Here is a 15,679-nt window from a genome sequence, read left to right on the forward strand (position 1 = left end):
AGACGGGGCTGGGAGGGGAAGATATTCAAATCATTACAAAACTGGATAAAATCGATACCAAATAATATCATCTGGGCATTTCTTACTGGAACATGAACAAATCAAAACATCATAAAAATAGCAACAGCTACATAAAGGACAGGAACCAGGAAACCACGCACTTCTTTTACCGGCAAATCAAACTGCATAACAATAGAACTGTTTCACAATAATATATCCATTAAAATGCCGTGAAACTATTGTCATTATATTCCTTGACATGTTAGAAATCCATTAGTTCTTTTACTATAAGAAGAAAACCATTTTGGCCGGCAAAGTGCGACTTTTTGAGTTCTAACAAAAAGATGCTTACAGAGCTGATGTACTTTTAGAACTCAAAAAGTCGCACTTTGCCGGCCAAAATGGTTTTCTTCTTATAGTAAAAGAACTAATGGATTTCTAACATGTCAAGGAATATAATGACAATAGTTTCACGGCATTTTAATGGATATATTATTGTGAAACAGTTCTATTGTTATGCAGTTTGATTTGCCGGTAAAAGAAGTGCGTGGTTTCCTGGTTCCTGTCCTTTATGTAGCTGTTGCTATTTTTATGATGTTTTGATTTGTTCATGTTCCAGTAAGAAATGCCCAGATGATATTATTTGGTATCGATTTTATCCAGTTTTGTAATGATTTGAATATCTTCCCCTCCCAGCCCCGTCTGAATGGAAAATTTTGAAGTTCCAAGTGTTGTGACATGGATTTTTGTTTTAACAAGGTATGATAATGTTTATTTTAAATAATTCACAAGTGGATATTATTGGTAAAGGTTTTACATAATTAAAAATGTTTGTTTTCAACATGGAAAATATATTATGTAAAGTAAATATTAGATGGCAGTGACATTTGACAGCCATGTCAAATTTTTGTTTTGGTACACTGCTAAAAATAAGGTTAAAAATTGTAAAATCATGTATTTTGTTATTATTATTCATTTCTGGTTTGAGAATGTGTCTATTCTCAATAAAAATAAAAAGGTATTAAGGTTTAAATAAACATTATAAAATGTACACATCTTTATTTCTGTAACCTCTTTATTTAAGAAAATTATTAACAGATATCTAATACAAGTGAATAAGTTTTAGAACAGAAGAAAATATAATGGCATAGAAGCCAAATGATGATAATTTGTAGCCCACTATAACCCCAATGAGGAATCTACGATGAATGTCCCCCAGTTGTTTTCCAGTAAGTACTCGATATGAGAATTTGAGGATTTTTCAAACGGCGTCCCAATTTGTTTAAATAGTAGGAAAGTCCTCAAGTCTGTGTAAGTATCCTTTGCTTATTTGGTTATGTAGTTTAGTCTTCTTTAAACCCTCCTACCCCTCCCAACGAATCTACGACCTGCCACCGCACAAAAAATGAGCTGCCGTTCGCATGAAGGTTTGCGTGTCTGTTCCTTCTGCTAGCCCCATTTCGACTCCCCAGTATCTCTATAGATAGTCTTTCCTTGATCCCATTAGAGCAGACAGGTAAAACGCTTCAACTGGCACCCAACGTGTGAGGCCGATTCATTTTTCTGCCTCCTTCAGTATCCAGTTGTTGTCTTGTCCAGTTGAACGCCTCAAATGGCGCCCCACGTTGGGCGCCATTTGAAGCGTTTAACATGTCTGCTCTATGGGGACAAGGAAAGACTATCTATAGAGATACTGTGGGGTAGAAATGGGGCTAGTAGAAGGAACAGACACGCAAACCTTCATGCGAACGGCAGCTCATTTTTTTTGTGCGGTGGCGGGTCGTAGATTCGTTGGGAGGGGTAGGAGGGTTTAAAGAAGACTAACTACATAACCAAATAAGCAAAGGATACTTACACAGACTTGAGGACTTTCCTACTATTTAAACAAATTGGGACGCCGTTCGAAAAATCCTCAAATTCTCATATCGAGTACTTACTGGAAAGCAACTGGGGGACATTCATTGTAGATTCCTCGTTGGGGTTATAGTGGGCTACTTATTTATCATCATTTGGCTTCTATGCCATTATATTTTCTTCTGTTCTAAAACTTATTCACTTGTATTAGATATCTGTTAATAATTTTCTTAAATAAAGAGGTTACAGAAATAAAGATGTGTACATTTTATAATGTTTATTTAAACCTTAATACCTTTTTATTTTTATTGAGAATAGACACATTCTCAAACCAGAAATGAATAATAATAACAAAATACACGATTCTACAATTTTCAACCTTACCCCCAGCAGTGCACCAAAACAAAAACCCGACATGGCTGTCAAATGCCACTGCCATCCAATACCCACTTTACACAATATATCCTCCATGTTGAAAACAAACACCCTCAACCATGCAAAACCTCCACCAACAACATCCACCCGTGAACCATTCAAAACAAACATTATCACACCTTGCTAAAACAAAAATCCATGTCACAACACTTGGAACCCCAAAATTCTCCACTCAGACGGGGCCGGGAGGGGAAGACACTCAAATCACCACAAAACTGGACAAAATCGACACCAAACAACATCATCTGGGCACTTCTCACTGGAACATGAACAAATCAAAACATCACAAAAACAGCAACAGCTACACAAAGGACAGGAACCAGGAAACCACGCACCTCTTCCACCGGCAAATCAAACTGCACAACAATAGAACCGTTTCACAACAATACATCCACCAAAATGCCGCGAAACCACTGCCATTACACTCCCTGACATGTCAGAAATCCATCAGTTCCCCCACTACAAGAAGAAAACCATTTTGGCCGGCAAAGTGCGACTTTTTGAGTTCTAACAAAAAGATGCTTACAGAGCTGATGTACTTTTAGAACTAACTTTACATCGTCACGTCTCTCTCGCGTCCAAACGATGCATTTCTTCTCGATCGTTCGGCCAAAACTATTGACCAATCGTCAACTACAACTCAAGGATCTTTCAAAATGCAGACCAATAATAACATGGGATTTTTATCGCTCAAAACTTAAAGGAAAAACACCAAACCTTTTAGAGGATTCATTCTCGAATAATGAATGATTTCACAATAACTATCTACGTAGTTGGTAAATGCTACTCAAATAAATAGGAACTTTCCTATGATTTTACTTTGTTGCGAAAATATTCTGAAATATTTCGAACAGGAGCGGCTTAGGAAATTTTAAAGATATTTAAACTGACAAAATAAATTAGAAAAATTGATATTTTTCTTGGGATAGGATTAAAATTAATGGATATTTTTTATAAAATATTGTAGTAGAAATCCATCTGCTACAATGTAACATACTATGGTTTAGTTTTTAACCAAGAGGAGTAAACTAAAATGACAGATTCACACCCAAGTCACTAGAAAAGTCACCAAAATACATCTTCTTTTTTGTTAATCATGTCGACCCTCAAGGGTAATCCATCAATATTATGTTGTTCTGAAGCTATTTCCTTGTGGCATTTTTATAATGAATTATTTAAATGGGAAATAAGTCACAATTTAACTAAAAAAATGAATTTATTAACGTTTCGACGCCCAAGTCGGGTGTCGTTGTCAAAATACAAAATAATACTAAATAAACAAAAATGTTGTTGCTTAGTAAAAAAAGCAGCTTTACATCAAGGCTATGCAAGTCTCATGCTATGCAAGTCCGTCTTGCATGGCATATCTCTTGCCTAGCTTGACCTTTTTACATCAGAGCTATTTCTGTGCAATTTTGGATACCACTTTCATTGTTGCCAATAGAAGAAATATATCAAAATATTAACTTTAGATATTTCACTTGGAAATTTCAGTACATAATTAAATATATTCAAATATAAATCACAAATTACTACATCCAGTAAATACCATTTAAACTTACACAATAAGGTTAAGTTTTTTTCTAAACTATAAATTTTGTCATATTGGCAACATGAATTTTGACAGGACTTGCATCAAAATAGCATGAAAAATAGAACATGTTTTAATCTTTCGTCTAGCACAGGAATTGCATGGAAATAGCGCGTGGGCATGCGCAGTAGCGTGATTTGTCTTGCATGGCTCTTGCCTAGCATGAAAATAGCATAATGTAAAACTGTCTTTAATAATTTATTTAATCTGACTCATTTATATCGGCAATTCAGGCATGTATTATACATTTTAAAGTAGAAGACTTTAAAATGATATTGCCAATATTGATGAGTTGCGTTCCTGGGATGACTTTACTAAAAGATAGTTCATTCGATTACATGAAATCAACCCCAACTCAAGAATATTCGTCACAAAAAATCATAGCATGTGATCTCTGTCTTTAAAAAGACAACAAATGCAAAGATGGCAGTAAAATTCTCGCGCTAGAGATTCCATAGTAAATCACGAGGGAAAAACCAAGAAAAAACCTCGTGATACTATCCCGACATCGTAAGTATGTTTGCTTACATTTAGTTTACTCTCAAAACTAATACCAAATTCTGACTTTAATGTATGTATGCTATTTTAAATTATAAATAATATTAATAATACATAGATATTATATAAATAAAACTAAAATATAAAATATGTACTAACTCGATGTTAATGACATACTAATCGTGGTATTTTCTATGATACATTTCTAAATATTATAAACGATCAAGAAGAGACAATAAAATTTACAATGGAAAAGGAATGTAATAACATTCTACCTTTCCTTGATGTTTTAGTCTCAAAGAACGATACTGGACATGAGACTCAAGTGTATAGGAAACCAACACACACTAACAGATATCTCAATTACAAATCAAATCACAACATCAACGTTAAAAACGGAATCATTAAATCCTTATATGATAGAGCCAAAATTACTTGTTCTAACGAAAATTCATTTTTAGAAGAAAAACATTTGTTAACATCTGTTTTATTAAAAAAAGGTTATCCTTTATCGTTTATAAATAAGGAATTGTCAAGATTGGATCGAATGGAACAGAACAACGTAGAACGGGATCCTATAACATCCACAAGAAATAATACGAGGAAAATATCAATACCATATATAAAAGGACTATCCGAGAAAGTTAAAACAATAGGAAATAAATTCAACATTTCAATAACATTCAAAACAACAAACACATTGAGATCTATTCTATCTAAAACTAAACCTAACAATGAACAGGAAAGAAGAAAGAATTGTATGTATAAAATACCTTGTGAATGCGAACAATTTTATTTAGGTGAAACATCAAGACCATTAGACGTTAGAATAAGTGAACATCAGTCTTATATTAAAAAAAGAGAATTTGAGAAATCTCAAATATGTCTGAACATAGAGTTCAGTGGAGAGATTCAAGTATAGTCCTGAAAGAAACAGATAGTAAAAAGAGAAAAATCAAAGAAGCGGCTCTAATTATGCTAAATGAAAACAATTGTGTCGCAAATTCCTCGGTAGAATGCAGTAGGATGTGGTTACCCATACTAAAAGAGGAAGTCAATAGAAAGAAAATACCACGATTAGTAAGTCATTAACATCGAGTTAGTACATATTTTATATTTTAGTTTTATTTATATAATATCTATGTATTAGTAATATTATTTATAATTTAAAATAGCATACATACATTAAAGTCAGAATTTGGTATTAGTTTTGAGAGTAAACTAAATGTAAGCCCAAATACTTACGATGCCGGGATAGTATCACGAGGTTTTTTCCTGGTTTTTCCCTCGTGATTTACTATGGAATCTCTAGCGCGAGAATTTTACTGCCATATTTGCATTTGTTGTCTTTTTAAAGACAGATATCACATGCTATGATTTTTTGTGACGAATAATCTTGAGTTGGGGTTGATTTCATGTAATCGAATGAACTATCTTTTAGTAAAGTCGTCCCAGGAACGCAACTCATCAATATTGGCAATATCATTTTAAAGTCTTATACTTTAAAATGTATAATACATGCCTGAATTTTCGATATAAATGAGTCAGATTAAATAAATTATTAGAAGAATTTTTACTAAGCAACAACATTTTTGTTTATTTAGTATTATTTTGTATTTTGACAACGACACCCGACTTGGGCGTCGAAACGTTAATAAATTCATTTTTTTAGTAAAATTGTGGCTTATTTCCCATTTAAAATAATTCATCAATATTATATTATATTAATATGTCTCTAAAGAGTTCTAAAAACAATTGCTTTTTATATAAAAGCAGACTAAAAATCTAAAAATTAAAGGAATAATAGGTACAGAAAACACAAAAAATCGCCAATATAACTTAATTAACCTATGAAATGCCAAAAGTGTCAAAATTTGATAAATGTCATTAGTGTCAAAATTTTATAACAGTGGAGTAAACTTGACTGCGGTTGGACCAATTACAAACAAGTATTACAGCGCAGTAAATTTGAATCACTCCTCTTGGTTTAAAAACAAACCATAGTGTTTGTGGACTTCCTGAGGAAGGCCTTGAAGGGGGGACTGTAGGGTACATGCACTATAGACTGATTTCTGCAAGGCCTTTGATCACATCAACCATAATCTTTTTTTAAACTTAAAAACAAATGCGTGTTAATGGTCCACAGTGAAATTAAGGTTCATTCAGGAGTACCCATGGTTCTCATTTGGGACCCCTGTTATTTAACATATTCATCAATTGAATGGTGGGCTACAACAATGTTGTAAGTGACAGAATCGAGATTATGCAGGAGATGAAAAAAAACACATTGACAAGCCATTTATGAACATACGGATACCAACATTGCGGTACGAAAAACTCAGGGAAGGCAAAATATTTTTAGCCAGATTGAAAGATGCTTGCATTGGTCTTTGGATATACAATAATATTGCATTAAAACCTCACTTTAACCCAATATGTCGCTTACAACATTGTTGTAGCCCACCATTCAATTATATACACCACTGCTTCCAGCACAGTTCACCTCTTCTTTTTGCAGATGATCTAAAGTTCTACACAATTATCAACAATACGGAAGATTGTATTAATCTTCAACATGATCTTGATCAGTTGAGTGGGTGATGTATGTTGAATGCAATGGTCCTGAATGCATCCAAGTGTCATGCTATTTCTTTTGGAGGATCGAGAGACCCAATAGAATATAACTGTAATATACAAAATATTCCTGTTGACTGTGTTAACGAAATTCGTGATATAGGAATTAATTTAGACTGTAAACTTTTATTTGAAGCACATTTTGTAAAAAATTGCCAAATTTTTACAAATGCTTGGTTTTATAAAAACCACTAGAGATTTTCAGAATATTGAAGCAATTAAACTACTATATTGTTCTTTAGTTAGACCTCATCTAGAGTATTGTTCTTGTGTATGGTCTCCATCTTGTAATATTTACATATCAAAAATCACACAGTTCAACACAAGTTCTTGAAATATGTAGCATATAAACAGGGTATACCTTTTGAGTCAAACCAAGTAAATTATCATCAAACTGAAACCCAACTTGGTATTCTCTCATTGCGTGACTGACGATTTATGGCATAATTAATTCAACAGTTTTGTGTCCTCAACTACTTGAGCAGGTTGGTCTCCATGTACCTCTCCATAGTACATGATTAAAGCAAACTTTCTATGTTCCTATCCACAGAACCAACTATGCTTATAACAACTTTTTCTCTAGAGCACTAAGATGGGCAAATATACACCCTGATCTAGATTTTTTTGCACCGAAGGCTAAATTTATTTGGGGCCTCAGGCGTATGTTTGTTTCGACTAATTGTGGAATAGATAGTCATTACTGTGATGTGTAAATCTGAATTACTTGATTAAATCTGTGATATTTATATTTTATTGTATTATTGTTACCATTTTATTGTATTTTAATTATTGACACACATATTATGTATAGTGATATTATAAACTTGTAATCCTACTGAGCAGCAGCCTGTTGAAAATGAAAATAAATAAATAAAACAATTAGACAGAAGGAATAGAAATGGATTATGTTAAGGAAAGATCCTAGTAACATCACAAGACAAGCACTCGAATATCAACCTGAGGGGACAAGAAAGAGGGGAAGACCAGAAAATAACGGGACAAAAACAGTAACCAGAGAACACAACAGAATCAGCTTAAGATGGGGGAAGTGAAAACGAAGCCAGGAACAGAGGAGAATGTAAGAAACTGACACATAGATTAATCAGAGAATTGACTCGAAGAAGATGCACTGAGTTGGGCACCAGCCATTTTACACCATTGGCCAAGAAACGCAGATGCACCCAATACTCCACTATGAGTGATGGTCCAAGAGAAAGAGAGAGACATTTTCGATGGGGTTCATGTTTGGTGAGTTGCTGGGCCATCGTAACAGGGGAGAGAGGACCCAGATATAGATTACATTTCACCAAATGTATGCCTCAAGTACTTATATGATATATAAAATTATAATAAAGTTGTAGGTACTACATTGATATCATTGACAAAAGTAGTAATTAATCTAATATAAAAAATTAGGTTGATTAGTAATACATAATACATGAGTAATAGACTTATAAAATTAACAGTATTTGGTTCTTACTCAGATGGTATTCCAAGATCCCTAACAATGTTCAAAAATTGTTTTCTTTTTTCCTCATCCTGTATCCCTAATAACTGCAAATCTAAGTCACTCAAAATCTTTAAAGTATGAGATTCAATACCATTGTCTTTGAAAATATCAATATATTCTTCAAAGTCTGTCGATGTTAAAATTGTTTCTAAGAGGCCCATCTTATTCTACTTGAAACATCACCTAAATTTCAAGAATAGTAGGTAAATATCTTAAATGTAATTGTAATGTATTTTGTATTTAAAAATTTCTGGATCTTTTGCAAAATAGGTTATGTTGTTGTTTACTGTTTACTGCCAAGGCATTACAACATGCTGTCACAATGAAATCAATATGGCAGCCGGGAGGCAAACTCTTGCAAACTTCGGGAGTAGAGAGTTATCAAGTAACCCTAGGAGAATACGGTAACGCTATTTTACTGTATACTTTACATGTTATTTATAACGTTACCGTATTCTCATAGAATACTTGATAACTCTCGAGTAGCAAACCCTTTTCCGAAATTTCTACGAAGGTTTGGCAACAATGCGTCGTCATTTTGGGCATGAATGTTAAATATAGGTTTGTTCCAACACGACCGAGAACCGTCACGAAACGGTAACTCTTCTGCGCAGTAAACAAAATCCGTTCCAACAAAAATATGATCGTCATCGGATCGTCCTTCCCACTGTTCCAACAAGAATTGTGATCTTTCGGTGACGGTTTCGTGATGATCATTTCAGTAAATATATTAGGTTTGTTCCAACATGAACTTTTGGACGGTCCAGAAACCGTCACGAAACTACTTGTACCGTTTGTTGTGCGCATGTTCGTAATTGTATCGCCCAGTTATCGTCCCATGACGGTAATCATATATTTGTCATTTTTGTTGGTGACAGCTTGTGTGCTTTTAGTCGATCAAAGGCTCAAAAACTTTAAAGAATTAAATCCTAGTGCGCAAGTCAGTCCAACCAGCACATTATGCATTTGCCCGATTACTGAAATGATCATCACGAAACCGTCACCGAAAGATCACAATTCTTGTTGGAACAGTGGGAAGGACGATCCGATGACGATCATATTTTTGTTGGAACGGATTTTGTTTACTGCGCAGAAGCGTTACCGTTTCGTGACGGTTCTCGGTCGTGTTGGAACAAACCTAATAGGTTTGTTCCAACACGACCGAGAACCGTCACGAAACGGTAACGCTTCTGCGCAGTAAACAAAATCCGTTCCAACAAAAATATGATCGTCATCGGATCGTCCTTCCCACTGTTCCAACAAGAATTGTGATCTTTCGGTGACGGTTTCGTGATGATCATTTCAGTAATCGGGCAAATGCATAATGTGCTGGTTGGACTGACTTGCGCACTAGGATTTAATTCTTTAAAGTTTTTGAACCTTTGATCGACTAAAAGCACACAAGCTGTCACCAACAAAAATGACAAATATATGATTACCGTCATGGGACGATAACTGGGCGATACAATTACGAACATGCGCACAACAAACGGTACAAGTAGTTTCGTGACGGTTTCTGGACCGTCCAAAAGTTCATGTTGGAACAAACCTAATATATTTACTGAAATGATCATCACGAAACCGTCACCGAAAGATCACAATTCTTGTTGGAACAGTGGGAAGGACGATCCGATGACGATCATATTTTTGTTGGAACGGATTTTGTTTACTGCGCAGAAGAGTTACCGTTTCGTGACGGTTCTCGGTCGTGTTGGAACAAACCTATATTTAACATTCATGCCCAAAATGAAATCTACCGAAATTTGACGATTTCTACCGAAAAATAGGAGCAGTCTCCAGAAATTTTGTCCAAGACCTGTGTCTGTGTCACTTAAAAGTTTTTGTTTGCGGTTCAAACCTAACACATTTCTATATAATTTTCTTTAATATTGTTTATTTGTTTAATTTTTAATTAATACGTTATGATACATTTTTAATGGATTAGTGCTTGAAGGACAAATATTTTTTTGTATTTTAATCTAAAAATAAATTATTTATATTATTAGTTTTTTTCCTATGACTACATGATAAAAATGCTGCACATTCCAGAAAAACCATAATAAGTATTTAATTTTGCTACTTTTTCTACTTTTTGTTTTGGGTTTTTGTGCAAACTGAACTGTTATCTCCATTTTAAAATACACAATAAATGTTAAATCTTCTTCAAATCAATTCTATTTTTTGTCAGCAGACTATTGATTTTTAAGGGAAAAATTGATATAATTATCAATACAGGGTGTCCAGAAACTCTACCGACAAACAAAGACAGGAGATTCTTCAGATAATTTTAAGATAATTTAACCCAATTCATAGTCCGAAAATGCTTCCTACGGGAGCTAGAGCTCTTTGAAGATGGCGTCTTGTAATTAGCTTTTCTTAAATACCTCCAGAATGCTTCTATTTAGAAAAACAAAAATTGGTACGCATATTTATCTTCAAGATATAAATCTAATCCATCTATTGCAAATTTCTAGTACCGATTATAGGCGTTCGTTTTAGGTAGGGCAACGGTTATTTTATCGTATAACTTTTTTATCTTTAACTTTAATGCATTTCTGATACTGGATTCTTAAATTGTGAAGTATTCTAGTACTAAAAGGTACTCTTGTTTTAAATCCGTAGGACACGCCGTTTTCTAGAAAAATCGATTTGAAAATTTTTCGCTTTATGAATTAAAAAAAAATTTCAAAAAAAAACTGTTTAGAAAGAGGAAAACTGGTACATTTATTTATATTCCATAGATAAATCGATTTAATTAATTGCGAATTTATAGTACTGGTCATAGGCGTCCATTTTGGGTAGGTCAACAGTTATTTTAAAGCATACCTTTCTTGTCTTGAATTTTTGAGCATTTTTGACACTAGATTATTAAATTATGAGGTATTCGAGTACTAAAAGTTACTCTTACTTTATGTTGGTAAAATACTTCGTTTTTTGTTGAAAAGGTTTTTCAATTTTGTTTCCAATTCCAAGAATGAAAAACTTTCAAATCGATTTTTCTAGAAAACGGTGTCCTATCGACTTAAAGCAAGAGTACCTTTTAGTACTAAAATACCTCACAATTTAATAATCCGGTGTCAGAAATGCATAAAAGTTAAGGACAAAAAAGTTATGCGATAAAATACCTGTTGCTCTACCCAAAACGGACGCCTATGACCGGTACTAGAAATTTGCAATGGATGGAATCTCTGAAAAGTAAATATGCATACCAATTTTCGTTTTTCTAAATAGAAGCGTTCTAGAGGTATTTAAGAAAAACTAATTTCATGATGCCATCTTCAAAGAGCTCTAGCTCCCTTAAGAAGCATTTTCGGACTAGGTGAATTGGGTTAAATTGTCTTAAAATTACCTAAGGAATCTCCCGTCTTCGTTTGTCGGTAGAGTTTCTGGACACCCTGTATAAGAACCACTTATATCTATACCCAAAAAAATCCCAAAATATATTGCAAAACCTAAGTTTTTGAACTTTTTATTATAGTATTTTTACTACAAAAGCGATATTTCGTAGGTCAAAATTTTTGACGTAAGAGAACTATCAAAACATTAGATACGTCAAAAATTTTGACCTAACATCGCTTTTGTAGTAAAAATAACAATTAAAATAATTAAATTAATTATAAATAATAAATTTAAAAATTACCGGTGAAAGTTGAATTAGTAACAGCTAGGAGCGCCACCAGCGAAGCTCAGAGCGTATACGCTCTGAGCTTCGCTGGTGTCGCTCCTAGCGGTTACTAATTCAACTTTTACCGGTAATTTTTAAATTTATTATTTAATTGTTATCGCTTAATATTTACAACGCAAAAAAGTAATTAAATTGTAATCGATTTTTTTAAGATTTTTCTAATCATTTTGACGTTCTATTGATAAAATATCAATTTATTACTTCGGATACTTTGACAATAATCGTGTAGATGGCGCTAAGATTATTTATAATTAGATATTACGGAACATTAAAAAAACTTGAATGCAGTATTTAAAACGTAAGTATATTTAAGGTAAAAATATATACCACAGCTTTGACCAACTAATATTGTTTATAATTAATGTTTTTAATTTTAATTTTAAATTAATCACTTTGACATTTATGTCAAATTTCCAGTAAACGTTTACAAAATTGTCACTACTGGCGTTCGCGAATCTGTAAATTATCCCCTCTACGTACGAGCTCACAGCGTATAGCTGAAACTTATGACAATTTCAAAAGTGTCGTACGGGTGACGTATTCCCGCCTTTAAAAAGCGAGCACTTGATTGATCTATAGTTAAGAGACAACCTTGATGTCTCCCAGCGTTTTCATCACAAACCATACATACTCATAGACGTTTCACGACCATGTTAATCTTTCGGATCGAATTAACGCCATCTCTTGATTGGAATGGGAACTAAATTGACAAATTTTAGTTACGTGAGAATTTCAAATTATAAATTTTGCGGGATTTTTGATGAAATTTCGCAGGAAATTAAAACAACAGAAAGACAATTCAATGTTTTATTCCATATTTTACTGAAAACTTCAAATATTCCAATTTTTTTTTCAAAATGCTAAACACTACTGCCATGTGTCACGTGAAAGCACTGATGTGTAATATTGAGTTGAATGAAAATTTTTGAAAAAATCTTGTAGGATGATTGTTTAGAGTTTAGGTCAAACTCTAAAAATCTTCTACAAATCAAAAAATCTTTTACAAACTTCCAAAAATATATAGGTCCGAAATGTTGATGACACATTTGTCTATTGGAATACACTGTTTCAGGATCTATTATATTGTTTTTTTAATGTGGAGAAACACAACACGGGATGATCAATGTAAACTAAAAATTCTACTCATAAAAACGGAGAGGAGGTTAATACAATAATTAAAAACGTAACACCACTATAATAAAATCATTATTAAGTTACAAACTGTAAAATAAAAAGTAAATAACAAATTAATTTAATTGTCAACTGTCAGTTGTTAAATATGACAAGAGAATTAACTGACAGCGACATCTCTGGATTGGAATGGTAACTAATTTGCTGTCTTGACCACAAACCATACATACTCATAGACGTTTCACGTAAATTGTCAAGGTCAAGACAGCAAATTAGTTACCATTCCAATCCAGAGATGTCGCTGTCAGTTAATTCTCTTGTCATATTTAACAACTGACAGTTGACAATTAAATTAATTTGTTATTTACTTTTTATTTTACAGTTTGTAGCTTAATAATGATTTTATTATAGTGGTGTTACGTTTTTAATTATTGTATTAACCTCCTCTCCGTTTTTATGAGTAGAATTTTTAGTTTACATTGATCATCCCGTGTTGTGTTTCTCCACATTAAAAAAACAATATAATAGAGAGATATTGCAAATTTAACACAGCCTACGTTGCGCTATTTACACCGCGCTATTTTGACAGAATTGACATTTCTCAGACGTTTCATAAATGCAGATATTGCTCAACATTTTGGTTGCGGTATTTTACGGCTCAATTAAGATTAGTTATTAGAGAGATATTGCAAATTTAACACAGCCTACGTTGCGCTATTTACACCGCGCTATTTTGACAGAATTGACATTTCTCAGACGTTTCATAAATGCAGATATTGCTCAACATTTTGGTTGCGGTATTTTACGGCTCAATTAAGATTAGTTGTTTATCTAATTTGTACTCAAAATCCAGAATTTAATCTAGATGGAAGAAAGGTTTGTATTTTCTTCCAAATATCGAGCAAGAGAAACAAATGATCCTTGAATGTTCTTATAAATAAAAGATTTTCCTGTTGCACTCTTCATGTTTTACTGAACTAACGTCCAATTTTCTGGAGAAGTCAATGGATTTTGACATAAAACTTGTTTTAATAAACACAAATCGTCATCAGACGTAAATCTAATTCGTTTGCTACTGTCTGAGGTACCAATTTTAGCAAATTATTACGAATACATTTGGTTTAAATGAAAGATAAACAACAAACATAACCTGAAAACAAAATAGCGCAACGAATACCGCACAGCGTAACGACTCCTCTAATAACGGCAGGCCGTATTTCCAATAACGCAGCGTAAGCCAGATATCGCATCTGCGCATGCTCTACTGTCAAAATAACGCGTGCTGTAATACAGCAAGTGCAAAAAAGACTCGGCAATATCTCTCTATTTATCTAATTTGTCCTCAAAATCCAGAATTTAATTTAGATGGAAGAATGGTTTGTATTTTCTTCCAAATATCGAGTAAGAGAAACAAATGATCCTTGAATGTTCTTATAAATAAAAGATTTTCCTGTTGCACTCTTCATGTTTTCCTGAACTAACGTCAAATTTTCTGTAGAAGTCAATGGATTTTGACATAAAACTTGTTTTAATAAACACAAATCGTCATCAGACGTAAATCTAATTCGTTTGCTACTGTCTGAGGTACCCATTTTAGCAAATTATTACGAATAAATTTGGTTTAAATGAAAGATAAACAACAAACATAACCTGAAAACGAAATAGCGCAACGAATACCGCACAGCGTAACGACTCCTGTAATAACGGCAGGCCGTATTTTCAATAACGCAGCGTAAGCCAGATATCACATCTGCGCATGCTCTACTGTCAAAATAACGCGTGCTGTAATACAGCAAGTGCAAAAAAGACTCAGCAATATCTCTCTATTAGATCCTGAAACAGTGTATTCCAATAGACAAATGTGTCATCAACATTTCGGACCTATATATTTTTGGATTTATCTAAACTCTAAACAATCATCCTACAAGATTTTTTCAAAAATTTTCATTCAACTCAATATTACACATCAGTGCTTTCACGTGACACATGGCAGTAGTGTTTAGCATTCTGAAAAAAAAATTGGAATATTTGAAGTTTTCAGTAAAATATGGAATAAAACATTGAATTGTCTTTCTGTTGTTTTAATTTCCTGCGAAATTTTCCTCAAAAATCCCGCAAAATTTATAATTTGAAATTCTCACGTAACTAAAATTTGTCAATTTAGTTCCCATTCCAATCAAGAGATGGCGTTGATTCGATCCGAAAGATTAACATGGTCGTGAAACGTTTATGAGTATGTATGGTTTGTGGTCTTGACCTTGACAATTTACGTGAAACGTCTATGAATATGTATGGTTTGTGGTTTTCATAATAAACGTCAAAATCATTTGTCATGCTTGTC

At 33.3% G+C, this 15,679-nt stretch overlaps 1 protein-coding gene across 1 annotated transcript in view; it reads right to left on the bottom strand.

Moving 5' to 3' along the window:
• The window catches only part of LOC126886465 (uncharacterized), a 59,603-nt gene extending 50,736 nt beyond the window's left edge, over positions 1 to 8,867 (bottom strand). The window contains exon 1 of the mRNA XM_050653417.1: positions 8,493 to 8,867. Coding sequence (XP_050509374.1) covers positions 8,493 to 8,683 — 191 coding nt within the window. The 5' untranslated portion in view covers positions 8,684 to 8,867. The remainder of the gene's footprint in view (positions 1 to 8,492) is intronic.
• Positions 8,868 to 15,679: the final 6,812 nt, after the last annotated feature.

The sequence above is a fragment of the Diabrotica virgifera genome, chromosome 6 (assembly GCF_917563875.1).
Source record: "Diabrotica virgifera virgifera chromosome 6, PGI_DIABVI_V3a".
NCBI lineage: Eukaryota > Metazoa > Arthropoda > Insecta > Coleoptera > Chrysomelidae > Diabrotica > Diabrotica virgifera.